The following is a 27683-nucleotide window of genomic DNA, read 5'->3' on the forward strand; positions in this document are numbered from 1 at the left end:
AAAAAAGGAAGAAGAAGATAGCAGGAAGGGAAAAATGAAGGGGGGGGAATCGGAGGGGGAGACGAACCATGAGAGACTGCGGACTCTGAGAAACAAACTGAGGGTTCTAGAGGGGAGGGGGGTGGGAGGATGGGTTAGCCTGGTGATGGGTATTAAAGAGGGCACGTACTGCATGGAGCACTGGGTGTGATATGCAAACAATGAATCATGGAACACTACATCGAAAATTAATGATGCAATGTATGGTGATTAACATAACGTAATAAAAAATAAATAAAATAAAATACCTCTAAAGTTGAGAAAATATCATCTACTTTATAGGACGGTTGTGAGGATTTATGATACAAAAAGTAGTGAGTGCAGTAAATGCCCTTAGAGTGTTTTATCTGCCCCCCAAATGGAAGTCCTCTTTCTGCCTCTTGGCTTGGTGCATTTCATAACAACAGAATAAAGTATACGAAAACAGGAAGCTCTCCTATAAACCCCTGCATTCCCCAAGTCACCTCAGTGTCATCTTCTCAAGACCTTAAGTTGAGAGACTCAGTCTCTCAAAATTTCTGAAAAGATGAAAACCCAACCGAGTGGCAGAGCAGCTACTGCCTGGTCTCAGCGGTACCCTCATCGAGCCCCAGGCCGCCCCTGCTGAGAGTGTGCTAGGATATATCCAGCCGTAGGCCCCATTCTATGCTGCGGGCTCTAGGATGGGGCTTGTACTCTGGTTCCTGCTGCCGACTCCTTTGGAATCACAGGGCCAGGTAAACTACCATAAACCTCTGCCTGTCTTCCTTGTATCCAGGAAACTCCTTACTTCATTCTTTGACTCATCAAGTAATTTTTGATCTCGCTATATGCCAGGCACAATAGGAGAGGCTTCCAGATTTGATTAGAACTTCCCTGCTCCTTCTCCCTCTTCGTGTTCCCTCAGCTACGGTTTAAGGGGCCAAACTGGTTTGCCCTAAAAAAATAAGAGGCTTCACCTACTTGACTACAAACCCTGAAACTGCTCAGATACTCCTACCGCTCCTGATATTATGGATCTGCTCACAGTATCACCTCCTTCGATAGAACCCCTACCTGGGCTGGATTCAAGCGTGTGCTGTGTCTTCGAACACTAATATCTATACCAGTGGCCATGCTATTTGAGTGGCAACCATGTTCTGCATTGGTCACCTGGCAGCTTCCAGCCTTGTTATAATCCCTATTTGCTGACCCAGAATTCAAGTTCCAGTGAGCAGCTGGTTATGACCATCTCATTTATTTCTGAATCTCTGTATGATTACTCTCATCAGCAGGGCTGACTACACAAAGGATCTAAAAGTCTCAGGTGGGATTCTGAAGACAAATTTCCTGGATTAAAGCCTTCTCTACAGTCATTAAAGCCTCAAATGTTTTAAAATTGAATAATTAAAATGACTTCTATACTTATTACAAAAATGTCACCCTGAACAGAGTATATTTTTAGACTATGATCTCGGGATGCCTTTAGTAGAAGGGTTAATTCTGCATTCAAATCTAGTCATACCAGGGAAAATTAACATAAAGCCCGAATGTGCTCACAACTAATAAAAATAAATGTTTTGTCTAAGTAGAGAATTTTCCAACAAAAACACCAGGACATGTGATTTGTCTGCTGGTTTCAGAAATTGTGATTTCGTGATTTCATGCACACCACAAATGTGTTACTGTATTTTACAGACATGAGCATAAATGTTGTTTACAGTCTGTCCCAGGATTACCCCTGTGATGACCCTGGAATGGCCCTGAGAGTAAAGCTCAAGGACTAAGTCAGGAGACAGGCCAAGACTTCACGGTGAGGAGCTCAATGCCGTGACCAGCACTGTTTCCGGCAGCACAGGAATCACACCTGCTGACCAGAGGTGCTTCCGGTCACTGAGAGGGTAGAGCCTGATGGTTAGCAGCCTTTAAATGTTTAAGTGGAACAAAGTATCTCACATCAAGGAGAAATCTTAGATCAGCTAAAGTAGTAGCCACCCCAAGGATTTATCAGATCGCTCTGAAACTGTGTGAGAGGGCCAGCTGTGAAAGACACCTCTTGTCCTGTATTTTATGCTAGCGAGAATGACTGTAACTTTTTTTTTTAACCACATGGAAATCTTCATGCTATCCCAAAGCAGATATAATACTAGCAGATGCCACAAAAATAAATTTAAGATACCATATTTTTAACTGAGCCCCCAATAATGGAAAAAAATATATCAGGTTAAAACAGACACAGAATTATAATATTCTCTCACCTCAACTGTATAGTACTGATAATTGGTATCACTGCCGATGTGATATGGAGATCCCTCCCACCTCGAAATGCAATCCCCCCCTCTTTTTTGGAATGATTGGTGCATTAAGTTCTAAGAGAGAATAATAATTACATTGAGTTCAGGTGTTAAAATGTATTAGGAAAAAAATTAGTTAGCACACATGCTACAGTCAGCATATCAGAAAAATGTGGGTCTTCACATTCCCACAACCCCATTAACAGTGCATATAAGTTACTGACATAAATTACTGACAGATATATTCTGATCATTACAAATTTTAACATGCATTTAAATACATAATTACTATATCACAATCAACATCAGAATAACCTTTTGTAATCTACAATTACTTATGATAGTAATCTTACATTTTTATGAATAAATGTGAGTAAAGGTTATTAAAGTCATTTATCATATACACTCCCCCAAACTCCAGATAAATAAATAAATATATGTGCTCAGAATCAAAAGTTATTCACATACACTGCTCAGCAAACATTAAATCTCTATGACCACCTACAGTTTAAAGTATTTAGCTCTTTGCTTAAAAGCCCTGGGAGTTTCTGCCGCTCCTGATTAGTTCTCTTTTAATGCATGATACCGACTCACCACTGTCAAAATTTTGCTAGCATTTGTAACTACAAAATAATTTCACTTTGAGTTTGAAAGAATAACAAAGGCTCCTTTTCAATAAAGAAAATGATGCAAACAGATTCTCTTCAAGGAAGCAGGAAAGGAAAAATTTTTCTCAAAACTAAAGATGATCTATACCAAATTTTAAAAATATTATTACCATTAAAGGAGTCTGAAAATGCACATGGACTATATTGATCAGTTTGATGACCATTTTAACTCCTGCAAATCACAGGATTTCACGTGAAGAGAATTTTAGGGGGAAAACATGCCATAAGCAAATTTCCACATGATTTAGCGAGAAGATGAGTAACTTCACAGTGTGAAAGCTGTTTCAGGCTTTGCTTGGTAATTTTGTTAGAAAATGCTAGACACCTGATACCGTTACCTATGTTCACTTAATCGAGTGCACTCATCACTTTCATACTGAAACTAAGCACTTGGAATTACAAACTTGATGAATGAGGACTGAAAACGTGCTTACCACGGGTTGTAACGGGGCACCGGGCATCATGGCATTGGCTAGTTGCATTTGCTGGGCCAACATGGCCATGTTCTTCTGCTGAATCAAGTTATTGCGCCCATTTATCTCCAACTGCGTTTTTAAGTGTGGGGGTGGATGAAGATATTTGCAGTTCTCCCTGGAGCAACGACCCTAAAAAAACAAAAGCAGAAAATACCATTTAAAATACCATTAGACCAGCAAATCTTAAAAAATAAAAATAATGCAAACCTACCACCTGGATCTACCATGGGTTTCTAACACACTGTATTGTCCATATCCATTTATCATACATTTAGAGTAAGTAATGAATTCACCCAAATGCGCTATCAAAATGAGGTGTTAAGACATTTGAGAAAGTCTTAAAGCTTAAAGAAGTTCCCTTCTTTTAATATTAGCACTAATATTTCTAGGTCCAAGTTTAAAAATCTACAAACTGCCAGGGTAAGATTAAAATAAAGAATATGAAATGAAGAATAATATTAGCTCCTTCCAAATCTCCTGGTTAACTTTAATGAACCCAAGAGAAACATGAAGTTTTAGCATCTATTTTTACTTGTATTGAGTTCTAAGGAAATGAACTTAGAGGATTCAAGGCACCCTGTGTCTTCAGTTAAGCACCTTTACAAGTATCTCATAACAAATAAAATTAAATTACTACTAAGCTTTACAAACCCGTGTATTAAGAAATTTGCAGGCGAAAAAAAGAAAATGCCCATATGTTCCTACTGTACATAGAGATTAGTAAGTATAATGAAATACTGGTGGAAAACGTAGCCTTTAACCTTTCAAAGATAAATCTAGTCTCCATTGCCCAAGAGCTATAAAACAATAGAAAATAGACATATATACCACCCTCCAAAAGATTTATAATGTAAAATGGAGAAACAAAATATTAGAAAAAAGTAAGAAATGTGAATATACCCTTCCTTTCGGGACATTTCTTTTCATCAAAAATATGTATTAAAGTCTGTAATATGAAATAGTGTATAAGGGATTTATTTCATATTATTTCAATTCTATCATTCCACTGTTCCCATATTATTTCAATATGTTCTCAAGTCTTTATAATGAAAGGTCTTATCAATTATTACCTTGACAACTTCTTTCACCAATAAATCTAATTAGAACTGTTTGGGAGGGTCAAAGAAAGATTCAGTTGAAGCCATCAACCACTTTTCCTGAACTTTCTTTGATTTTTCTAAGAAAAATCCATTTGCCATCATTTGACCTTATACTGTAAACTGATGCAGCATGCTTGAGTTTGTGACAAAAATCTTGTCACAATCCTAATTTGAAAGATCTATTTCTGGCTTGTTTTGATTCAGTTTTTTAGGAACAAGTTTCTGCAAAGGGCTAATATCATAGGATACTGCCTTTCATTTTAGCAAGCTTTATGTAATAAAGCATCACCAATAATGTTTTAAATCAGAAGGTGGCAGAAGACAGTAGTTGATACCAAGAAACTGTCAGGTCCTAAGACCTAGGGTAGAGGCCTAGGTCTCCCATCAGCAGCAGGAACTGCATACAAAACTAACTTTTTTGTCTCAGGCCTTTTATCCATTTCAAAATTGCTATATAACCTACACCATACGTTTCTTATGAAGATCAGAGGAGATAATGTATATGTCACGCCCTTGGCCCTGCACGGCACTCTGTGAGCAAGGTAAAGGTCAGGAGCTGCTATTTGCCACCACCCCCACCCCCTTTAATCATATACCCAGCGAAAGAAAAACAAAATATCGCCATGAAGGTAATTTTTATAATATCTCTTAGTTATGCCTATTGATATGTTCACAAAGTAACATTTATATATTTATGACTTATTCCACAGGAAATCATGCTTGGTATCTGTTGAGATCATGAGCATGTTATTAGCTTGAAAGCATCCGGATGAAAAGCAACTTTTACCCAAAAACAACACTTAAGAGTCACAGGAGAAACCATAGAGAACGCCTGGCCAACATAAATAACCTCATGGCTACCATGTGGTACGATCTCAGGGCTACCCAGTTGAGGTGTCCTAGAGAAAACCTGCTTCCTCTCAGGACAAAGAACAATTTGGCTCTAAGAGAAATTCTGGTTCTCAGTATCGCCACATTATTTTTCATACTAATACTGGATCTATTTAAGTGAAAATAAGCAAGATTATATCCAGCCCGAGGATTCGGTTACTGTCAATTCACTCAGATCAGTGTCTATAGCTCCATAAATAGCACAGAGATAGCCCTAGGCCTTGAACTAGGCCTGGCCAACACTAACACTGATCTTCCTAAGCTCTTCATCCCAGTGCCTCCCCACACACAAACCACCCAGCCCCTCCTCCCTATTAACACAGCTCAGATTGAAATAATGGAGACAAATCATATTGCCCTATATACATTCTGTGTCAGATCATGTCAAACCTTTCAAGAGGAGCTCACACCTTTGGTTTTCATTTTTTTATTTATACTTACTCCGGAAAAATGCCATTCTAATTTCTTACATATGCTACCTTTCTATACACAGCTTGATTTGACTGCACTGAAACTTCACTTTCAAAAGCTATGTTCCTAAGAATCAACTGAGGATATTCGGTGAAAAGGTATACAGACGAGCAGGCCTCTTCCACAGTCTGTGGTGGTAGCTCTGGGGGAGCCCAGAGATCTGCATTTTAATAGTATTCCACATTATTGCTATATCAGGCAAAAAAACACTGCAAAAACACAATTCCGCAAAGCCACGTGAATTTTCCACTGACATGTGTGGGAAAAAAACCAGAGTAGCCTCTGCAATTGACGTTAGATAAACTCAGCTTCCTAGGAAGTTCAAAACGTGTTTAATGCTGGCTATGCTGCTGAATAATTGTGGTTTGACAAATAAAAAGGTCAAGAAAAAGTCAGAATAAACATCCTCTTCTAGAGGACTGCCTAAAACTCTGGAGAAAATCACCAGGATACCTTTTGTTAAGAGTTAAGGTGAACGTGCCACCGGTACTCTCCGTGTTCGTCCACGGTCTACACCTGCGGTCCCAGCACCATACCTCAATACGCATTTGCAAAATGAATGAATGAACACTTCTTAATAATTCCTTAAAGATGAATTCTACTCTAACTCTGTTCTGGAGACGATGAAACTAATAGAATGAAAACTAACTCTTCATACCAAACTTTGATTCTGAGCTGTACTAACTTACGCTTTTATTCAGAGGCCAGTAATTTGAACACCCGATAAAGCTTGCCATAATAAAGGGAGGAAAGGTAACAGAAGGTTCGTAAGTTTCACCAGGGATGAAACTAGATTTGTGTAGAGATGTGATGTATTTGGTGTCCTAAAATCTATACAGTCACAATACATTCCAAAAATCTAAGTACAGAAATTCAGTCAGACCTAGCGCTCACATATGCAAATTTGTATAAAGGAACTATATTCTAAATCATCCAGAGATATCACCTCCAAGATACATTAAATTGGGCTGCTAGGAGTAATGCTAAAATAGAAAGTAGTTTTTATTCCGTTTTGATTGCTCTATGCCGTTCTACCTGTTGCCATATAATTGTACATTCTATACAACATAGCTTGGTTCGAATTGCAGAATAGCAGCTTTGTTATTTCCTTACTGTGTGACCGTGTAGGAGTTAAATTCTCTGAGTGGTAGAAAAGCAGCACCACCACTGATTTCACTCGTGATGTATAAGGGTTGAGCAAGACAGTGCGCCAAGTTCATTCATGGCTCCTGATATAACAGGCTCTCAATAAGCTAATAACAAACAGCAGTTGCTTAATTTAGCACTGTATCGGTTAAAAGTACTAAAAAAAATACAAAAAGGAAACCTGTGACAATGCATGTCAATCATTAATAATATAAGCTTGGCCCTTAATCATCATTCTGCATTTGCCACATCCACTACGGAAAATGCCATTCTAATACATTTCTTATAGTGTTATACTGCTGTGGTTTGCTTTTGTTGATTGTACTGACATTTATTGTCAGTGAGCTAGCCAGCTGACTAGCAGGCTACTCTATATAGGGTCTATACCATAAATACCTTCGACGCCACTCAAAATGGCGTTTTATAGGTTAACTGAACACAGATTTCAAAGACATCATTGTAATGTACATACTATATATTTTAAGAGAATGGAGGAAGTTCAGTCAAGTATCAATTCAGACTAAGTCCATTTTTCTCCAATATTTTTTCTACCTTCCTTTAAAAGTAATCTTTCCAAAAAAGTCAAAATTTTCCCCTTATAGTCTTAAAAGCCTGTATGAGACCAATCATGGTCATTCAAGAGATCAACTCATCAAGTCTTTAATTTCTGAAGTTATAAACTGTTCGACTGTGAATTTAAGGATTTTTCTCATCAGCTTTTGAAATGCGTACGAGTTTGTGATTGTAACAAAGGAAAATGTATGTTTAGATTAACTGTGTGAGCTTCAAAATAATTTTTAAACATCTTAGTTTAATAAAGTGCACTTTTTAAAATTTATTTTAAAATATTTTATTTATTTATTTGAGAGAGAGAGAGAGGGAGAAAACGAGCAGAGGGAAGGGGCAGAGGGAGAGAAAGAAGCAGGCTCCCCACTGAGCAGGGAGAGCCCTACATGGGGCTCGATCCCAGCGTCCTGCAATCATGACCTGAGCCAAAGGCAGATGCTGAACTGACTGAGCCACCCGGGTGCCCCAGTGAAGTGTACTTTTAAATAATTAATAGTATGAGCATATAGAGTGCATATCTAAAAATTGTGTGTACGTATATACAGTATATGATGTATATAGTGAGATATAAATTGTAGAATAAAGATAAAACTGAATAGAACTACAGATGGCAATTTAGAGTATAAAAAATGGTTTCTTAGCTATTTTTAGTATTTATTTAAGATCAAAAATGAAACATCTTCCTTAGAAATCGGTGAAACCTAATAAGCTAAAAATTCAAAATTCTATTTGGAAATCAGACAAACTGAACTGTTTATAATTTTTCTACCTAAAATAAAAGGCATACTGTGATTATGAGGTCAGAATATAAAAAGACATCTTATTAAGCTGCCAAATGGTAACTATGTGGTAGAATTAAAATTATTGGGTCATATTTGGGCAAACTCTGGAAATAAAGGGGCAATGAAAAAATTATAAGGGTACCAGCTTATACTCAAAAGTCTTTTCCAACTTTCAATGGAAATACTGGTTTTCAGGAAAAACTGTTCAAACTGCAACTATTTATTTCAATTGTTAAAACAAAACCAATATTTCCTTTGGGACAACTGAGATATACCAATGTTTTTGAAGAACTTTCTGGAGATACTCATTGCTCAGATATTGGCCAGAAACTCTGGCAAAGGAATTTGGTAGCTTCCTATTGAAAATTCTTACTATTTTTTCTTCAGCTAAGATGATAGAAATATCTCACAAAAATTTTGCCAAAGGGGAAAAAAAATTGGCAGTCAGGAAATATTGTTTCATGCATTTCCAAAAATGTTTCTTACGGTTCTACCATGCTAATTTATAATTATCAATTCTAATACAAGGTGAACAAATTTACATATACAATATTTATTTTAAAATCACAAGCATCTAGTGGTAGGAAATTTATGGCAGTTTAAAATGTGATTAACTTTTAGAAAAAACTATATGCATGCACACTCATATACACTCACTGTTTTGTTTTCATTTAGGTGGACAGGAGTTTGATTAACTCTAGAAATTACAGTTTATTGGCTTGCAAATATTGGAAATAAATTAATTGTACCTAACACACAGGATACCGTTGCTTTTAAATGTATGTTTCTTTACAATCTACCTGTTTCCATAAAGGACTTGCTCCAGCTTACAAGAACAACGCATCCTAAAAGGAAGCTCAAGCTTTCTCAATCTCAACACTATTGACATTTTGGGCCATAGAGGCTTTGCTGTGGAGCTAGCTGTTCTGTGCACTATAGGATGTTTAGCAGCATGCCTGGCTCACTAAATGCCTGCAGTACTCCTGTCCTCAGTTATGACAATGAAAATTGTCTCTAGGTATTGCCAAACCTCTCTAGCGGTGAGGGGGAGGCAAAATCATCTCCAGTTGGGAGTCAACCACTGCTTTAAACCTAACGGAATTTAATAGGGGCTGTATTAATCTGCTTTGGTTGCCACAACAAAATACCACAGATTGAGTGTTTTAAACAACAGGAATTTATTTTCTCACAGTTTCTGGTAAGAGTGCTTTCTGGCTTGTAGACAGTTACTTTCTTGCTATTCCTCAGACAGCCTTTCCTTGGTGCATGCACGAGGAGAGAAAGTTTGTTCCCTGGTGTCTCTTATAAGGACACTAATCCTATCAGATCAAGGTCCCACTCTTGTGACTTTAATCTTAATTATTTCCTTAGAAGTCCCATCTTCAAATACAGCCATACAGGAAACAAGGCTTCAACATAAGAATTTTAGGGGGAAGCAAACATGCAGTCCATAAAAGGGGCACGCAATTAAAAACTGCCAACCCAAAGTTATTTGTAATTAGCTTTAAGTATTTTCATACTACATTTAAATGTCTGTCAATTTCCTCGAACATAAGATAATAGATTTGTCCTATAAAACCTGACTCAAAAAGAGTGGGTGGTTGACCAGTTATTCCTTCTAATTTTGTCGAATTCTAATAGCTATGGCTTCTAAAAATTTTTAAGGTATGAACATGTGAATTTCAATGTTTGTTGATTTTTCTCTAATTTGAAATTAAAACAAATAAAGGCTGTGGTATGTAAAAAAGCAAATAATTAAATTCCAAAATCATATTAATAGCTCCATTCACCTGTTAACTAGAATACTGGCTATGCTGACTTTAAGGGTAAGTAACATTTTCTTGGTTTTACTTCCCTACAGAAAGTTTTTTTCAGGATAACTAAACATGAGACATATAGCTCCTACTTTGGAAAAGAAGCTGCTGAGAAAGGTAAATTAAGTAGCCAGAGAACCCAGAAAAATAACAAACGACTCCTGACCACCACCTGAAATTCCTGCGGACCCACTGCATAATGTTGTTTTTAGTCATATGCAAATGTATACATATATATGTAAGTAATTATACACACACACACACACACACACACATATTCACCCAATTATGTACCTATTTCTAAGAGCAGCATATGTATTACAAACTTAGATTCTGTTCATGTTACAAATTTAAGAAACCTAGAATATAAGACTTAAAATTTACATTTCATGTTTTATTTGGAAAAACACATAAGGACTTATAGAAAGCTCCAGAATAAAACCCCAAAGAACACTGAACTATCATTTGGTATAAATCCCTAATATAGTTGAACAGATATTTTCATTTTTTTTCTTAGAAAATCTCCATGGAGATTTCACTGATTTTATGTTATTGTTTTGTTTTGATGTGTTTTATAAAGTGTATTATACTATATTGTGTGTGTGTGTGTGTGTGTGTGTGTATATATATATATATATATATATATAGTATATATACTCTTAATAAGCCAATACCATGTATTTACTATATTTTAGTATAATATAGTAAATATACAATATTAACATGTTAACAATAATTTTTCTATTTTCTTTTTATTCTCAAATATTATAGCCCTTTAACTCAGATAACAAAATGGGAATTTTGTTGTTGTTGTTGTTGTTTTTGCACCCTGTACCTATTTCAGAGTTTTACCATGTGGAAAGATAAATATTCTTTACACCAAACACTACTTTTCCTGTTTTAATTTCCTCATTGGACTTTCAGGCCACACCAGGAACAAAGGTTTAGCATTCCTACAGAACATGAAGAAAGGAGTCAATTCTCCTTTTATTTTGGTGGGCATTTAATAATCTCTAGGCTTCTAAACTTAACATGAAGTAAATACAGTAACACTAATCAATATTTAAAGCTTAACTTTTTAGGTGTAAATTACTATATATTCATTCAATCAACATATGGCCAAATGCTTAGAGCTCAGAGGTCAACACAAGAGCTGGGAAAATTTTCTATCAATGAGAGAAAAAAGCAGACATTTATGAATGTATTTTTATTGAAACAGTCTCAATTTCTTAAATTATTTTACCCGAGATTCAAAATATTTTCGAATGAAACACAACAGAAGGCCGATTTAGATTTTTCCCTTTCTTGATCCCATAAAAAGTTCATATTCACACATACACTATGGCTTAACAACGACAGAGACTGAGAGGAAAAGAAAGAAAAATACAAACCCAGGTACCAACACACAATCTGTTGAGTTCAAATTTGTAATTTTACCATGGCCTGAAGGAATGTAACAGACTCTGTTTCACTCGGGTTAAACATTTTCTCGTCAGAGTCTAATGTGATCTCAACCCAGCAATTTTAGGTTTCGACGTTTCTAGCTAGTATTCAAAGGCTGTTCTAGGCACTATTTCATAGAACATTCCTAAGTGTGAGGATGAAGATTCTTGGACATTAAAACCAATGGTGACATTTACAATATCCCAAAATATCCTCAATGCTGACGCAAACTCAACGTACTCTAACTCAAACATCGGGATACTATGACTTTTTTCCCAGAGAACTTAGGAGCTTTAATTGCACAACTCCCATTAATCATCTTGAACATGGCATAACTGAAACTCTACACATCTCAAGAAGTATTATGTAAGGCATGAGAGTCTGAGGAGGTGGGGAAAGGGAAAAAGGCAACAAATCACACACATTCTTGTGACAAAAATACCACTCCTTTCTCCAGCAGCTTTTGTCTGTGAGAGATCACATATACATACAACTGTGACAGCAACAGTTACATCAACACACAGCTTTAGCTGACAGTCATCTGAAGAAATTTTAGTCTCTTCAGTGAGGGCCCACAAGGATCTTATGTTAAGAAATGTTTGTGATGGGATGCTGTAAGAAGAAATGGGCTCACCTTTTAGTTACACCCACCCGTGGCCTCTCCTCTACCCCGCAGAATCCCACAGAAGTGTGTAGCCTACTGTATGAAGTTAAGTGAAGGGTTTAATTGGCACCTACCGTCTGTCCCTATTCCACAGTCTTCCTCCGTTCCCAACATGGGTCTGGCCAACATCCCTGAGTCAAACCAGAGTCTCCATGACCTTGTGAAAGCCCAGTGACATTTGGTAGGTGCCAGCATCATTAAACAGTCCAACATTTCTTGGCTGCTTTTTTATGGCATCATAAAATTGGAAATGCCAGGTCACTATGTTTCTATTATTTTTTCAATTGCCTCACTATTTTTTCGGTACAGCAACTGTCAGACTTCTAAACTGTTTGTAGCAGAAACACTTCTGAAGTTTTATGGCATCCAAATCAGACACTCTTCGATCTTGGCTAATAATTAAAAACCCTAGCATTGACATAATAAAATTTAGTGCTCTATTTGTAGCACATGCCTTCCAATTGAGAAATACAAAATGTTTTAGAAATAGTACCCAATTCATCATCACACCATTATTAGCTGGATTACCACATGACTATATCTGTTATATTTCTAAGGATTTCCTGAGGGTAAAAAGAAGGTAAATGTCTCAAGTCAATTGCATTTAATTTTTTTCCTTAACAATCTTTTGGAAGACTTGTTTAAACAGTCCTTTACAGTCCTAGTGCATTGGCAACGCAAAAGCCCTCCATCTTTAAATACCCCTCCAAAGGTATGTGGGGAGGAGATGGTGGGGGTGTGGGGAGGGGGCTGCTTGTCCAAGGGCACATAACCGAATGAAGGCAGTCTAAATACAGAGTTGGCACTGTTCACCGCCATGCCAGAGAGATTCATTCATGCTGATGATCACTTTTACATCATGTATGTATGTTTTTCTAATCATTACTCACACTAAAACATAGATGACTCTAACCAGAATAGGTCAGAGCCAAATTAATGCTTCCATCTCTGTTGAGGTCTACAAAGGAAAAAATGTTTCACAATATAACAACTGATTTTGGAGAAGACTAACCCACATGGCATTTCCAAAGTGTAATGGAAAGCATTAGATTCTTTTATAAATTTCAGTTTATCTGTCATTTATTTTTTCCTTCAGCAGGACTTATACTATAGGGTCAACAGCAGAAAATAACTGAACACCAGACAAGTTAAAATTCTGCTTCACGCTACCCATTTCAACAAGACACCTAGCGAGGCAAGAGGTTCTTGGATTACCTATGGATTCCCCTGACTGGCCTCTGTGATTTGGTTATATCACAAATGGATTTTTGGATATAACAATGGATATACCAATGAATAATGGATATATCACATATACAGAAAAGGTGACTTTATATAGAAAAAAAGAATATATATATTCTTTATATATATATATTTACTGACTTATATAAGTGTATATATAAATATATATGTTTATATAAATGTATATTTATATAAACATATATAAATGTGTATCTATATTCTTTATATATATAAAATGAAAAATAGAAGTTAGTGATATAGAGAGGATGGCCGGTTTTAAGGAATAAGTCTTTTATTCAGCAATATAAAATAAACTAAAGAAAATCAAAGAGGTAAAACATCTTGGTGCAGTTTAATAACACTACCACCTTGTATTTATATGAGGCATTTGCTATGCTCATACCTTCTAGATACACATTCCTAAAAATATAAGGTAACACTATTTTTACATACCTAAAATAAGATTCATTATTAGTTATGATAAACTTAAAAGAATAATATTATGCAATATTTTTAAAGTCCCATTTCAATATTTCCATTGTAAATCTTTCAGCCAAGTCCACTAGTTGGGATAGTGTATACTATGCATAGGATTAGTGCTTAATTTTCTCAACTGTAACAGATGTCCAAAATTTTGTTTGTCAATTGCATGCAGAAATTATTACACTATACTGCTCTTTAAATCTTTTAGAGACATCATCGTCTTTGCCGAATATCAAACACTTTTTCTTTCCCCCAATTTTTCATTCAGACTCCTCTGTTAACCTCTGGGATTCCCTAACTGAAAACAAATGTTGTCGCTTGCTGACCTCACAGATCTGATCTCAAGTCCAGCGATTAAGTGCTACTTCTTCCCATAAACAACAATGACAGAGCACGAAGAAAGGGTGAGGCGACAAAGGTCCTTACCACTGCTGGCCACTGTCTCCTTCAGACAGGTCAACTTTGTACTTGAACAAAATGTGCTCAATGACACTGGCTCTGTTCCTGTGGGGAAAGCGCTCCCCTCCCCCCACATCCCCATGACAATTTGCTAAAATTGTTCACAGCCATCAGCCCTCTCTCAGACTTCAGGCTGCAGCGAGGAGAAAGACAATTGGCTCATGAGCCCAGAACACGTCTCTATTGGATGCTGACCGCAGCAGCACAGGCAGTGAGGGTGAAAAAAAATCTCCTGAAGAAAAAAAAGCAGTATCACAACACAGGCTATCTGAGCCTGGCTCCTTCTCTCACCCCACTCCCACCCCCCGACACTTCCACCGACTCTCTAAGGCATGTCCCCAAATATCTAAAGAAATGACACTCAACCAAAGTTACTTAAAAATCATCATTGGGAATAAAACAGGAATTTGGGGAAAGAATTTTGAGAAAGAATTCATGTTTCTAGTATTCTCCAGTAGCTTTCTGAGAAAGGATCCATGTTCACAATAAACAAACAAGTGAAACGAGATGTCTGTGAATTATGAAACTCTTACAGGCATCTATAAGAAGACTCTTTTTAAGGCAGGAGGGTATTGAAGTCATCACTTAAACAGAGGCACTTGAAAAAGCTTAATCATCACAAGGTTGCTCTGTTCTAAAAGGCAATCAGAGGCTGCAGAGCATATCCTTAAGTGCTTATTTAAGATGAAAAGTACAGAGATGCTGGGCCTCACAAGAACGCCCGGCATGGCAACACCGTTTTTTAATAAGCCGGAATGTGAACGTAAGAGTTTTCGAAAAGCACAGGCTGCTGTCACCTGATGTTTTTCTCTTGCTATCGTATCAACAACATTTAGGCTGAAAGCCCGGTCTGCTAAACACCAGGCTTGGATGCAGTGAGTAAAGCAACGTATGCATGAATTTACTCCCTCCCTCTGGCTAAAGCAAGTGCTTGTTGGCAGCGATTCGTTGTTTACCTTCCTTGGTACCTTGTGCATGCTTCTCTCCTAACAGAGTCACACGGCTTTACTGTGCATTGTTTATACATCTTTCCTCCATGCCAACTGCCTCCAGAAGGCAGTGTCATGTCTCACCCTCGTGCCCACCCTCTGGGCCAGGCCAGTAAGCCCAACAACTGTTTGCCAGTGAATGAGTCCTGCCTGTATTTCAGAAGGTAAGATATTCTGTCCAATAACGTTCTCAAACATTCCTTCGGCATCTTCTCCAGGACCTCTATCAACTCACATGCTATAGTCCCATTTTCTCTTCATCAGTTTTATTTCCCTTCTTCCCTATCTGTTTCAGGTAACTTCTTACTACTGTTACCCAACCCCATCTTTGTACTCTGCTCCGCCCACCCAGATAAGGAATATGGTCACTTGTTGGATTTATCTGTATCCTTAGCTCGTAAGCTTCTCATATTCAGGCCTTAGAAATCTGCACACAGGAAATGTCCCAGGACTTGACATAAAAAAGCAATTGAGCCCCAGCTCAATGGTTAACATCACATGAGCTAGAATCCCAGAGTTGTTTGTTCAAATGCCAACTTCGATACTTATTAGTAGTGAGATTTTGGTTAATTATTCAACCTCACTAAACTTCAACTTCCTCTTCTATAAAAATGAAGATAAGAATACCATCCTAGGGATGATGTAAGTATTAAAGGAAAGAATGTATACAAGGGCCTCAATTATGGTCTGGTACTCAATAAATGGACATCGTTGGGCCTTTCTCACTCTCCTAAGTACGTTCTTTACATCCCTGGAACCTTGCAAACCCTGCTTCCTGTTACTCAGTCCCACTTCTCTGGATAAGCTTAAAAGCACCCTTTCTCCTCTTCCTTCAACCTCCCCTTTTCCAGAGTCCTTCAGCTCACCATTGAGTTAGAATCTTAGCTTCTAATGAACTCACACTAAGCCTCTAAGTAGCCGAGGATGGCAATGTACACAGTCCAGCACAAAAAACACGCATCTAGAGCCAAGGAGACCTGGATTCACTGTAATTCTTTGCCCACTGGCTATGTGACCCTTATGCAGGTACTCAACTCCTAGCTCAACAGTACCTTCATCGGTGACATTGCATCCAAGTAACATAGCTCCTGAGTGGCTGTGAGAAAGCTTTCCCAGTGCCCAAGGTAAGAGCCAACTAATGCTCATTTCTCTTACCATTAGGAAACGGGGCATCGGTATTTTAAAAGGAGTTGATAATAATAGGGAATCATTTTCTTAAGTTAAATTTAATTGTGAGAGGTGACCCTTTCAAATGTCACTTTCTGGGGACATTTTCTCTCTCACTGTCCCTCCCTTCCTCCTCTTTACTTTCTTGCCAGAGAGAGAAAGCTCACAGTAGTGAACTCAGCACCTGTCAAATTGTATTACAGGTAATTTCCACAAGTCTGTCTACTCCTCTAGATTAAGAACTTGTTAAAGATAGGGCTAAATCTAACTGAGCAACCTAAGCATTTTTAGTAAATGTTTGTAGGATGAATAAGCAATTTAAGAGACAGGAGGGCATTTCCCGTGTCCCAGCTATCACTTCACTGCAATGGTACCGTAAGGCCTAGGTCACTGGTCCTCAACCATGGCTGCACATTATAAATAATACACTTCTATACCCAGCATCCACCTCCAGAAATTCTGATTTCATTGATCTTGGCTGGGTCCCAGGCAAGCTCCCAGATGATTCTAATGACTGCTTCTCTGAGGACCATTGGTTAGTCTATATATACCAATCCACATTCTCACTTACACATCAATCACAACTTTTTCCATAGTTCCTGCAAACCCAGTGTTTGCCAATGACTCCAGGACAACTGCTAATGTTATCTGACTATCCCTTGACTGATATTTCTGTTTCTAACCTGTCTGTTTTTCTCACAGCTCCTTCCCTATACAGTGGTGGAAAGGGCGCTCAAGGGCAAGGACTGCACAAAAAGAGCTACTACCTTTCATTCCCTTGGGCCTCGGTGCCTCAGACCAGCACCACCTGCTTCTGAACACCTTGTTCATAGGAAGCAAAAGAGCTCATGGGAAAAGGGAGTCAAAGGATCCGTGTCATCAATGTACCCATGAGAGCCCTTAAGTATTTTTGTTATATACTCAACATTGACAGTACACTAAAGAAAGAGTGTATCAAAGATATTGATGGCATTTTAGATTACTAATAACAGCTCCTATATAGTTTAGTTTCATTCTCATCCACTGAGGGCTAGAGGTCTTAGGTGGGCTCCTAAGTTATCTTCACAGTATTGCTTTTACGACTCAATTGTAAGTTGCCTATGCTCAAGTTAAAATTTTCATAGCTGCAGTAAATATTTATGGAGGTAAACTGGCATGTTGTAAATTTTCAAATAAGAAGATATGAGGTCTCCACAGGATTACTACCATTTGCTTAGGAAGACCATTACAATGGATAGAATCCTTACCCTAATGGTGACCTCCTCTGTGTCCTGTTCAGGTGTAATTACAATGTCTATCGTTAACTCTCACAATATTATCTATCATTTACCCGCAGGACAATCCCAAGAAGTGATTCTTATTAGCCTCCTATAACAAATGAGGAAACAGAAGCTTTCAGAGGTTAAATATCCGATGTAAGGCCCTACCACTGTGAAGCAATGAAGTTAGGAAATACTAGACATGTCAGAGCCCCCATGCATCCCACTGATGGGTAGGCAGGGTATGGATGGCCTAGACAATCTAGGGGCTGGGGGTAACTTTAATTTGTTGTTGCTGTTTGCTTGCAGATGCAACACATGATTTTACAACAATCCACAGAGAGAAATTGGAAATTGATATGTCCCACCCCATTAGAAATTATCAAAAGTTAAACAGAAGGTTTCTTTTGTGTTTCTTGCAATAATACCAGAGCATACAGAGTCTATGAAATTGTTCTAAAAGAGCTAGATATATATCAGATAAGAAATACAGTGCATGCGCACAGACACACCTACATGGACACAGATGAAAGAGAAAGCAGAACAAAACAACTGATTCACTGTCTCTTAATCAAACTGAAAAGTAAGCTAGAATATAGGCAACGAATGGATGAGAAAGGAGAGGAGAGGAGAGGAGAGCTGTTGCCTTGTCAATTGTTGTCAAGGGGTTGCCTTGAATATACTTCACCTTAAATCTTATTACCTTCTGAAATGACTCATTTATACATTTACTCATCATCCATTTGTTGAGGCCTCTCATGCTCTCAGTGCTGTGGGGCAGTGGAGACAATAAATGAATCAGACATTATTTCATGAAGAGAAATAAGGCATGCACCTAAATAACTAGAATATAAGGAGGGAAGGCAAAGAGTGCTATAAGGGACACTCAGTTAAAGAGTTCTCATAATCTGAAGGAAAAAGAGAATGTTTCCATTTAGAAGAATCAGATAATAGCTTTGAAGAAGAGGTAGAATTTAAACATGAAGAGTTACAAAAGATATCCAGGTAGAGGAAAGAGCATAGTTTGAAGCATCAATGACAAATAATACATTTATAATAAGAGATGTGAGAAAGAAGTGTGAAAAATAGGCTGACTCTAGTTTGGGGACAGTTTTAAAAACTGAGTTACAAATTGTCTACTTCCTTCTGTAGACTTGGGAGAGCCACTGAGACTGGGGTCGGGGACCGTTATCAGCACATAGGCAAAGCTGTACTTCATGAATTCATCAGACAGGAGGGCGGGAGCTCCTGAAGTGGCCACGAGCCGGGCAGGGGAGACCAATGAAGTAATTACTTTAACAGTCCAGGCAAGAGCTAACACAGACCTGACCATTCTTCAAATAGTCTCCCAGACCCATCTTTTTCACAATCTCCCCCCTACTCCTATTCTAACACGTGCTAACACACACACATTCTCTCTCTCTCTCTCTCTCCCCCCAGCCATAGCGAACTGAACTAAGTTCAGTGTCTTTCACAAGATATCACTTTGACCATGTAGATCCAGCTACCAAAATACTCTGCCCTTCCAGGTTTTTTTGGCCTGGCTAACTTGTAGTTAGAGTTAAGAGTGGATCTCCTGTTAATGTCCCCCCCTTCAGGAAGTTTTTGTTTTTAAACTTCATCTTTGTTTAATGTTCTTCTGGCTGATTCCAGAGCATTCGTTACACATTATCATAATTACATGTCAGCTGCCTGTTTCCTTCACTAGACCAGACTCAATGAGAGTAAAACCATGACTGTTTATTTTCCAGTTGCATTCCCAAAACAATACCTAGAATAGCATCAGGCTCATAACAGGTGTTAAGTCATATAGGAATCTTATAAAGCAAGATGTACATTATATACTATATATATAATACATGTTTAATAGACATACATACATAGAACATACATTAACTATATGTCTAACTTTCAAACACACATAGAACAGTGCTTTTTCAACACCTAGCAATGTTTTAAAAACTGCTTATTGACTAACTGCCAAATTAAGCTTCATCATTTTACAATTTCTTGCAACTTAAGAGCAAATTTCTGGCTCAATCATTAGTCCATTATTCTGTTTCATTGTTTCCTTGTGCCAAGATAAAAACTGGACTCCACACTACAATCACATCAGAAAAGAGTAAATAGTAACTGTAATATGGATTACTCAGATTGGAAAAGGTTACTTAGAAACTTCAATATGGTAGGTAGCTTGGCAAAAATTCTGAAGCACTGCTCAAGAGACATACCAATAAAGTGAAACTAACTTTTGCTTTCCTGTTACAGTATTTCTTTTTTTTTTTTCAAAGATTTTATTTATTTATTTGACAGAGAGAGAGAGGGAGAGCAGGAACACAAGCAGGGGGAGTGGGAGAGGGAGAAGCAGGCTTCCCGCCGAGCAGGGAGCCCAATGCGGGGCTTGATCCCAGGACCCTGGGATCATGACCTGAGCTGAAGGCAGACGCTTAATGACTGAGCCACACAGGCACCCCTGTTGTAGTATTTCTTGATAGAATAACCACTTTACAATTTTCCTGATTTCATAAAAACCCAAAACAATAATAATAAAAAAAAAAGTTCATGTTTGCCTCATTTTTATTCTACCAGTAGCTGATACTGGTAATTTTAATGTAGCTTTTCTGCATGTGACATATTCATCTAAAATATTTGAAAATAACAATTTTACTATCCACCCTAAAAGAATCCTATAATATCATGAAATCAAATATGAAAAGCCCTTCTAAAATTAAATGGAATTGTTCTAGAGTGGTGTAGTAAATGCACTAACATAAAAAAAATAAGAATTAGCAATATATTCCTACCTTCTAAACAATTTTTCCCAAACGATTTCAGTGAGTCATAATTATGTGATTAAGTTTCACATTATCCAAAATACATTTAAGTCTCTATGTGCAACTATTTTTAGCTATTTCTGAAATTGTTTGTTTTGGTTTATTTCATTGTTAGCACTCACCTGTAAGTCAAAATAATTTCAAATTTCATTTAAAAAGTTGTGGTTCCTAATTTACAATAATTTTCTCTTGTACTGATTTAGGGCAACTGTTTTTGGTTTGATTATTTTTTAAATAAATTGTGCTCTGAAAAGGACCATTTAGTAAGGCAGTTTATTTTTTAATATTAATCTCTGAAAGAGAATAAAACTAATAATCAAATGGACTGATACAAACAAAAAATAATTCCTCTTAAAAGCAGTATTCTACTTTATAAACTGCCAGGGTTTTTATAGAGAAACTAGCTTATATGGGGCAGGGGCACAGGTCCCTCCCTACCACACCCCCCGCCATCCTGAGTGAGTGGATGAAATTACTGGAGTCCATGCAGCACGCAGCAGGAAAAGATTTATAATGCATTAGTCAATGCAGTTATTTTAGGGAAAGGTTAAACAGAGTACCATGGAAGGACCAAGAAACACCTTAAAGAGATTCAAGTAAAACTACAAATTATCAACAGCTCTATTACTTATGTTCAAAACATATCAACTATCATTTGAGACTAAACAGCTCCCAAAATGATGATGTTCTTAACTGACAGATTTTAAAGTTGGGGAAACTCTCAGGTTAGATCATCCATTTCTTTTTTTTTTTTTTTTTCACTGTTTAAGGAATTTTTATTAAAGCAAAAATTTTATAATCCAAATTATGTTTCCTTGCTCAGTTATCAGTTCTGTTATTTAAAACAGAAGTGACATTCTGAGCTATTCCACAGTAAAGAATTACAAAATTAAAGAAAGGAATGCTTTAAATTTTTGTACTTTGCTGAAAATTCTTTTTCCCAGGGTCTATAAAACATTAATTTGTTTTTATATTTTACTATTTCTTTGTGGGTTTTTTGTTGTTGTTGTTGTTGTTTTTAAATCAATAAGTAATCTAAGACTAGAATTATGTTTGCTAGACCTGGCATTTGCTCGGTACATAAGGTTCAAAGTTTCCTTTCCTTTTTTTATTTATTTTATATTTTGCAATGTTTTTTTTCCCATAATGTTTAAGTTTTTCGATGTTTAGATATTTTTCTTTGGTGAAGCATGAGTTTCTTTTCGTGGTCCCTGATCAATTTTAAACAGTTGGAACACCAGTGGTACTGTTAACTGCTTTCTGGGCAGATCATCCATTTCTTAACAGCACATCACTACTACTACACGGGTTTAACAGTACTGCCTTACAGTGTTTTCTCTTTGTATAGTCCTACCAGCTCACTACTTATTGTGGGAAACTTTGTCATTTCTCCTTTTGTTGTCTTTCCAATGATATATTTAAAAACATGTTATAAACCACCCCACCCCCCATGTTTTTCCTCAGTGTTTATCTATGGGTCCACTATGTAAAAACATCTGTCAATTCACCACAGACCATTTCTTATACCTCAGTTTTCATAAATAAAACACTGCACACACAAATGAACAGATAGATTGTTCATCAAAATAAAGAGATTATCTCCAAATTCCCTTTTTGAGAATTTTAGTCTACTTCTCTTTTATCTGACTGCCTATCAAAACACCCAAAAACCAAAAGGGAAGGTCGTGTGAAAATAGTATGAAAAGAAAAGGTGGGGTGGGGCGGGGTGGACCATAAAGCCTGCCACAGGGTATATTTCAGAAAACAGATAATCAATACTATGAAGTGTCCTTCATACTATGAAGTGCTACCAAAGTGGACAAAGTGCAGAGGAAAACATGCCTAGAGTCAAGCATTTTCACAAGTATTTTCAATTAACCTCACAATAACTGTATAAGTAACTAGTATTAACCATGTTATGCCAATGGGGAAATTAAGGCTCACAGAAGTTAAATGACTTGCCCAAGATTACCGAAGTAGCAAATAAAGTTTAAGTCTCAAATTCAGGTCTGATACCAAGTTGGAGGATTATGTCCTCTACAACACAGCTGGCTTCCCAGGAATCCAAAGAGCCAGAGGACCTAACAGGTAAAATAGCATCCAGGTAGGAATTTTGGGCCATTCGATGGCCAGTGGTTAAACCAACTTGATTGGGATGAAGGCTTTATTCAGGGGAGGTACATTCAGAGAGTAAAGGCTGTGAAAATGAGGAAAGGAAAACTCATTCAAAATGGAGTTGGGAAGCCATTAAGGGGAGGGGGCTCTCATGTACAGTCACCGAGCCCAGCCTGCATAGTTTGGCAGGAAGAAGGAAGACTTCCTCTCAGCCTGGCAACAGCAAGCTGCCCTGGTCTGCAGCCAATGAGAAGCCACCACCCGGAACTCTCATTTTCCTCCAGTGAACTTTTGTCACAAAAACGCCTCCCAACTTACTCCTTTCCTTTATAAAGGGATGCTCTCCTCCATTGCTCTCCAGACTTGCCAATGGTTTGCAGAGTTTTCCTATTCTGAGTTGCAACTCCTCCCTCTGCTGTTTCCAAATAAACTAATTTGCTGCTCCATAACCTTCGTTGTTTAATGTTTAAGGTTGACAAGGTGAAGTAAGTGGAAGTAACCTAAATGCTTAATTAGGAAATCTACAATATAAGCAAGGATAATCCATTCATTGAATGCCTTTGCTGAGGACTACTTGAATTTCAGGAAGACGCTCCATGGTGAAGAAGACCTAAGTCATAAGGATATAGAAAGATCAGCACTCATTAAACAAGAGTAATGGCTGTTCCTGTGGTTTTATGGTACCCAACAATCCAAGACAAAACAGCTGCACTAAACTGTTCAAGTGGGTTAAAGGTAAGCTAGTGCACACATGTCCTCCGTGAAATTTATTATATACCAAAAGAGAAGAGAAAAACAGATTTGAACAATTATCAGAACTACCATGATATCTGAGTTTACAATAATTTATATTACTCTGTGAAGAAATGAAAATGTACCTAGTCACTCCATTACCCCTCAAGCAACAAAATATCTGCTTTGAAATCTTGAATTTATAAAACAAAAACATCTGTCACAAAATAAAAGCTACTTATCCATATTTTTTGTTTTATAAATTATGAACACAATGGTTAAGTAGAAAGTAAGAAAATTAATTATGGACAATAAGGGGAAAAATATCACCACTTATTGTCTATGCTCCTCCAGACAGAGCAGTAAACATAACCTACCCAACCAAAGTCCTCCCAGAACCAGCCTCCACAGGACTGTTGCTCCTGTTTATCTTCCTCATAGCACTGGTCATACCTACAGTTATATTGCTGATTTATATGTTCACTTACTGACTGATTCCACTAGGGATGTAAGATCCATGGGGGCAAAGCCTTATTTCCCCTAGCTCACAGTAAGCCGCACTGTTAGCTAAAAGAAAGAACAGGTCTCACGTTATCCTCCCCACGACTTCATGATGGGAATACTGTTAACCTCTTCTCCCATTTGCTGACAGGAATTCTGAGATCTTGTGAAATTAATTCATACAAAGTCACAGAACAATTAAAGCAACGGAAACTCATCTGCCTGATTTATAGGTACTATATAAACAAATTTGGCAGGCTGTATTTAGAACAAAGATAATATCAAGTTGAAATTCAAATAGCCAGTAGTATTTAAAATGCAGCAATTAAGAAAACAATCTCTAAGGACTCTTTCCACTGTATATAAGTACAGTCAGACAGACTTCTTATAGCTGTCACCACAATATATTTTGAGTTACACTACGGATTTCACACAAATTGACTATTCACAATTGACTACGTCAGTTGTTATGAACTATGTATCGGTATGTCATAGTCGATTTGTGTGAAATCCATAAACAAAGTTGTCACAAACAAAGTTGTCTACGTTACCCTTTGGAAAAATCTCAATTTTGCCCCGAAGTATTAGTGTTGCCACTATAAAGATAATAGCAGGTCTCCGTAGTTCTCACTTTGGATGAAATTGTGAAGAAAATCTATCTGGTAATTTTGATTTTAAAAGCTATAGGTTCATCTTGGAAAACCATGTAGGATGAATTGAATGTCAGTGATAAAAATAGATTCATACAAAAATGGCTACTCTCAATAACTGTTAGAAAAGTTCTATAAATTAGGCACCATTTTTTTCGGTGAGGTCCTTAGAAAAGAATATTTAAAATAATTTTATACTTTCTACTAAAAGTGATACATATGAGAATTCCGAGGGAAAAAATGACTCTTGAGAAAACAATTTCTACAAAGAACTGATGGATTATAAGTAACATTCAAATTCACTGTGCCAACTATTGCACATACATAGGAAAGAGGATCCTAGATCTACAATTTTGCTAATTTCCTATTTTTCCATCTATCTATTAATCCATGTATATTGGCTGCCTAATAGCTTATCATTATGCTGGGTGATAGAGGATAGAAAAAGAAATATAAAATGCAAATTCCTACTGATAAATAGAGTCAGATGTAGGAGGGATCAGCAGCATCTGACTTCATGAGAAACATCCTCAAAAAAAGAGGAGTGGATAAAATTGGGCTCAAATGGTGAAAGGAAATTCTTTCAGACCTGGAGAGGCTTCATATTCCACCTGACCATTCATTCTCTTGAAAAGGTAAGTCGGTGGCTTTCTTAACCTAGCAGTCCAGTATGGTTCTATAGACTTCTAGCTCTTTGTTGCCATTTTGTGGTAGGGACTAGAATTATCATGCTCCTTAATAGTGCTCTGGAACATGGGATCAGTCTTGGATATCAAACAATCGTCTAGGATAGACTCTAGCTGCAAGATAATTTGTGTTTGTAACCTGCCATCACAGATTGACAAGCAACCAATGTCCATGATCCCCTTCTGTACCTACTTTATTGGGAATACAGTGTCACTGCTTTCTAGGATCTCAGAGAAAGGACCTCTAGAAAACAGGCACACATGGAGAGGGATTTGAGGTAGGAATGACACAGGACAGGGAGACAGCCCACTAAGAGTTGGGTGGGAAGGACTGCCTTGTTTATGTAGAGGACTTCTGTCACCTTCTCTGGCATCTAGGCAAAGGATTCTGGACTCCTTTTAGGAGGCACCTCAAAGAGATAAGATAACACCATTCTAGAAACTTAGGATCTCAGGCAACAAATTGTACACCACAGTAAAATGCTGGAAAATTCAACAGGCCATCTGCACAGGCATGTTTCCTGTTAAAAACAGATAAGGGGCTCTGGGAGTTTCTACTCAGATGAATTCTCAGGAATATTTTTGCATCTTATATGAAGTTTCCCTTACGTTACTGCAAAAAGTGGGAACAGCTACCTTTCAGAAGAACACGATAGTATTGGCAGTACACTGAAATATTCTGAAATGCTACTTTTATAATATATGTTCTTTCTTTGTGTGTGTCTTATGTAATTTTGCCAAAAATAGAAACGGGTTGGTTAAGAAGAAATGTTAAAGCAAACATATATTATTCCCCAAATTAAAGATTAACACTTCAAATGTTTTATATTTCTTGTTGCTGCTTAACAAAAGCAGAAATTCTAGGAGGGCTGTTTATTCAAAGAGGCTGAAGTAAGATAGGTATGTTGGTTTTCAAAAGCATTCCGTTCATTTTTTGAGTTTTGAAATAGCACATGAAATGTAAATATGTACAACGGACTCAATTAGTTGAACTCTGCCCCCATGAACACCACTGCAATGGCTCTCATATCAATTACAATTCTTCACTGTTGGGTCAGAAGCTCTGAAACGTTTAATAGAGGCATTATGTAGCAATGAGAGGTGAACTGGTTATTATTATGGATACAGTATTACCTAAGCAGGGGACTGTATATTAAAAAATAAGACCCATCTTTAATGACCTCTTGTTGATATTTCTATCACATCATATGAAGAGGAAAGAAGGTTATATGCTATTACTTGCTATCTTGCTATTTATAAATCTCAATGGCCTCTACAATGTAAACATACTTTTCTTTTTTAAGCAAATGACGGGACTTCACGATGCTCCCTCTCTTCCTAACCCATGCTCAGTAAAAGAAACTCTTAAAAACCGTTCGCAATTCATTCAGATGATAAAAGCGAAGAGAATGCCACTACTTTCTGATTCCCTGCAAACTTAGCCTTCCCCCCCACCAAAATAGAATCAGAAAGAATTCATCAGAATTTTAAAAATCTGCCTCCCTGTGATTGGGGATGGGAAGGGGACAGACAGGTTCTGTGGGCCTGTGGCAATCGTAGGCTACTTCTCATGGCATCCCATTAGGATGTCAGCACTTTGACGATCAAATTTGATTTTCTTCCCTCAGATGTACCCTGGTTTTCATCATGAATTATGCCAAGGGGTTTCATATAGAAAACCCCACTGAAATAATGCCTGGCCTATATTTAGCAAAATGCTGCACAAACAAAACCATGTCAGGCAGGAGCCAAATGCCCGGAGAATAAAAAAGCTTGCAGAATGAAGGCCCCCCACCCCCCTCCCGACCCATACTGCTAGCTTTCCTCTCAAAAGCCTTCTAGAGCTGTAAGGAGCATTGCGGTTTCAGGTGTGATTTTCAGGAAAGTTGCATGAACCAAGTTTTTAAATGCAAATGACAAGGTCAGAAGGAGGAAGGTTTACAGGTATGAGGATATGAAAGAAAAAAATGGGAGACGTGGCAAGAAGGTCAGGAATTTGAAGGGTAATGTCAGAAATCTATGAACAGAAGCTTACACAGTTACATATCTGCTCCTAGTGGTGAAGACTTCGTATTTCAAATTTGGGACCATCATTAACCATTCTAGGAAAGGTTTTCACTTCTCCAAGAAAGATCTCTGTATGTGCAGTATGTTGCAAAATTCCTTTAAAACTGATAAAGGAGGGGCACCCGGGTGGCTCAGTCGGTTAAGCGTCTGCCTTCGGCTCAGGTCATGATCCTCGGGTCCTGGGTT

General features: G+C 37.5%; 1 protein-coding gene across 15 annotated transcripts in view; it reads right to left on the bottom strand.

Moving 5' to 3' along the window:
• MBNL1 (muscleblind like splicing regulator 1) overlaps positions 1-27683 on the bottom strand; it is a 202955-nt gene that overhangs the window by 39389 nt on the left and 135883 nt on the right. For 10 of the 15 annotated variants that reach the window (XM_032408416.1, XM_032408418.1, XM_032408413.1 and 7 more), the window contains 2 exons: positions 3394-3564; positions 2256-2366 (listed from right to left, as the gene is read on the bottom strand). In XM_032408416.1, the coding sequence (XP_032264307.1) occupies positions 2256-2366; positions 3394-3564 (282 nt within the window). Of the gene's footprint in view, positions 1-2255; positions 2367-3393; positions 3565-14464; positions 20185-27683 lie in introns of those variants that run through there. The other 5 variants (XM_032408422.1, XM_032408425.1, XM_032408423.1 and 2 more) reach the window with 2 other exon arrangements.

The sequence above is a fragment of the Phoca vitulina genome, unplaced genomic scaffold (genome assembly GCF_004348235.1).
Source record: "Phoca vitulina isolate PV1807 unplaced genomic scaffold, GSC_HSeal_1.0 scaffold10, whole genome shotgun sequence".
Lineage (NCBI taxonomy): Eukaryota > Metazoa > Chordata > Mammalia > Carnivora > Phocidae > Phoca > Phoca vitulina.